General features: G+C 34.6%; 2 protein-coding genes across 2 annotated transcripts in view; both read left to right on the top strand.

The window, feature by feature from the left end:
* Window positions 1-2,065, top strand: part of LOC106013556 (15-hydroxyprostaglandin dehydrogenase [NAD(+)]) — a gene marked incomplete in the record, with an annotated part of 22,688 nt that overhangs the window by 3,786 nt on the left and 16,837 nt on the right.
* Window positions 1-2,065, top strand: part of LOC101862227 (15-hydroxyprostaglandin dehydrogenase [NAD(+)]) — a gene marked incomplete in the record, with an annotated part of 34,714 nt that overhangs the window by 30,850 nt on the left and 1,799 nt on the right. The window contains 1 exon segment of the mRNA XM_013089595.2: window positions 795-940. Coding sequence (XP_012945049.1) covers window positions 795-940 — 146 coding nt within the window.

The following is a 2,065-nucleotide window of genomic DNA, read 5'->3' as shown; positions in this document are numbered from 1 at the left end:
GGGGGAGTGTATGTATTTGAATGTTTCTGTTTAAGCAAGCCATAGTACAAACTGTTGGAATGTCCTGGTTGAAACACATTTAAATAATTTGACGGATCGAAAGCAAGTTCATGCGCTGCAAGTTCACTGTTGTTATATCCGAGTCTGGGAAAACTGAACCCTGTTATAGCCAGGTTCATGTTATATGAAGGATGCTGACAAAATGATTTTTTTTACGAATTCTGGTCTTATGGACACAGATAGATTATATCAAAGTTATAGTTTTGGTTGAAATAATTTAGTATATAAACAGATAAAAGGAATTGAACTTGAAGAAAAATGTTTCGGTTTAAAATTTACTAATTTGATGAGTCTATTTTCGGCCTACCTCTCCTTTCGTAGATTGTGAGAAGTAACTCGTTTTGTCAGCACACCTCACATATTACTTACACTTCTAGAGGGGGAAAAACCGGGGATTTGATTTATCCTTGTTATATCCATGTCCCTGTAATAACAGAGGCTGTTTTAAATGGACTGGACTGTATTACGTTCTTCTTACCAAAGTGGCGTCGGTAGCCTAGTGGTTAGGCTACCGGACTCGTAATCGTGAGATTGTGGGTTCGGGGGTTCGAGCCTCAGCACGGTCCGATTTTGTGTCCTTGGGAAAGGTACTTTACACGAACTTCCCACTTGGCTCGGTCCTATCGGAGACGGACGTTAAACTAGGAGGTCCCGCCCCTTAAATAACCTAATAGTGTTGATAGGGGCGTTAATCTCATACCATTTCACCATTTTTTCTTCTTACCAACCACCAGCAAGACCCAACTCTCCCGGACCAGGGAATCGAATACGCGATGATCGCCCCCGATGCTGTCGATACCCCGATGAATCGGGCCCTGGACAATACTCGATTCCTTTTCTGGGATGAGCTCAAAGATTTCTTGCTGGAGAGACAGTTGAAGTAAGCAGCCTCCATTGAGTAGACTAGAAGTTTTAGTTTTAGTAGAGGTTTTACGGCGCTTGCAACTGCATAAGGTCATATGAGCGCCAGAAGATTAGAGGTGTTACAAGAGAGTAACAAATATAAAAAAGAAGAAGGGGAAATAAGAACGATAGATGTTTGATAGGAAAGAAGGAGCTAAACACACCAGAGCACCCGCCAACCACCCACGTAAACTAGAAAAGAACAAATAGAGGAGGAAAATAGCAAAAAAGGGGAAGTCTCAGATTTTAAAACCCAAGAAAAGTGAAATGAAAATAAACAGAATAGATAAGTAAAGAAATGTTCTGAGAAAGGACAAGAAAAAAGGAAGGAAAATAAAAGATTTTTTTCTAAATCTGAAAAGTGAAAAGAAACTGAGTCGAACAAATAAGATAAAACTATTTCTTAGAAAAGACAAGAAAATGAGAAGGAAAATACGAGATTTTTTTTTTTTAATCTGTAAAGTGAAAAGATAATGAACTGAAAAAATAAGCAAAGAATAGAATAGAATAGGACGGAGAATACAACATTTTTAAAAATCCAAAAAGTAAAAAAAAAAAAAAAAGAAAAGGAAAAGAAATAAGCAAAGACATTTTCTTAGAAAAGACAAGCGAATAAAAAGGAAAGTAAAATACTTTTTATTTTTTAAATCTGAAAAGTAAAAAGAACATGAGTAGAACAAATAAGTAAAGAAATTTAAAATTTTATTAAAAAGGACTGGAGAATAGGAAGGAAAATAGAAGGGGAAAAAAGACCTGAAAGTGAAAAGAAAATGAACAGAATAAATCAGTTATGAAATGTTCTCAGAAAAGAAAAGAGAATTAGATATCTAATAGAAAAGAAAATAGAAAGGAAGAAAAAGACACAAAAAGTAAGGGGGGGAAGAGAATGCAAAAGGAGAGTAAGTAAAAAAAGAGGAACAAAGGAGAAAAGAAAAGAAAAGAAAAGAAATCCAGTACACGAAAATCAACACAAAAATGGTTAGGTACATGTAAATTGAGGCACTAGAAGTGGACAGTATAACTTATCATTATTTAAAAAAAATATATATTATTACTATTATTATTGTTATTATTATTATTATTATTGTTATTATTATTATCA

Source organism: Aplysia californica, unplaced genomic scaffold (assembly GCF_000002075.1).
Source record: "Aplysia californica isolate F4 #8 unplaced genomic scaffold, AplCal3.0 scaffold00992, whole genome shotgun sequence".
Classification (NCBI taxonomy): Eukaryota; Metazoa; Mollusca; class Gastropoda; order Aplysiida; family Aplysiidae; genus Aplysia; species Aplysia californica.
Note: the sequence above shows the minus strand (reverse complement) of the source record. Positions and strands in the feature narration are given on the sequence as shown.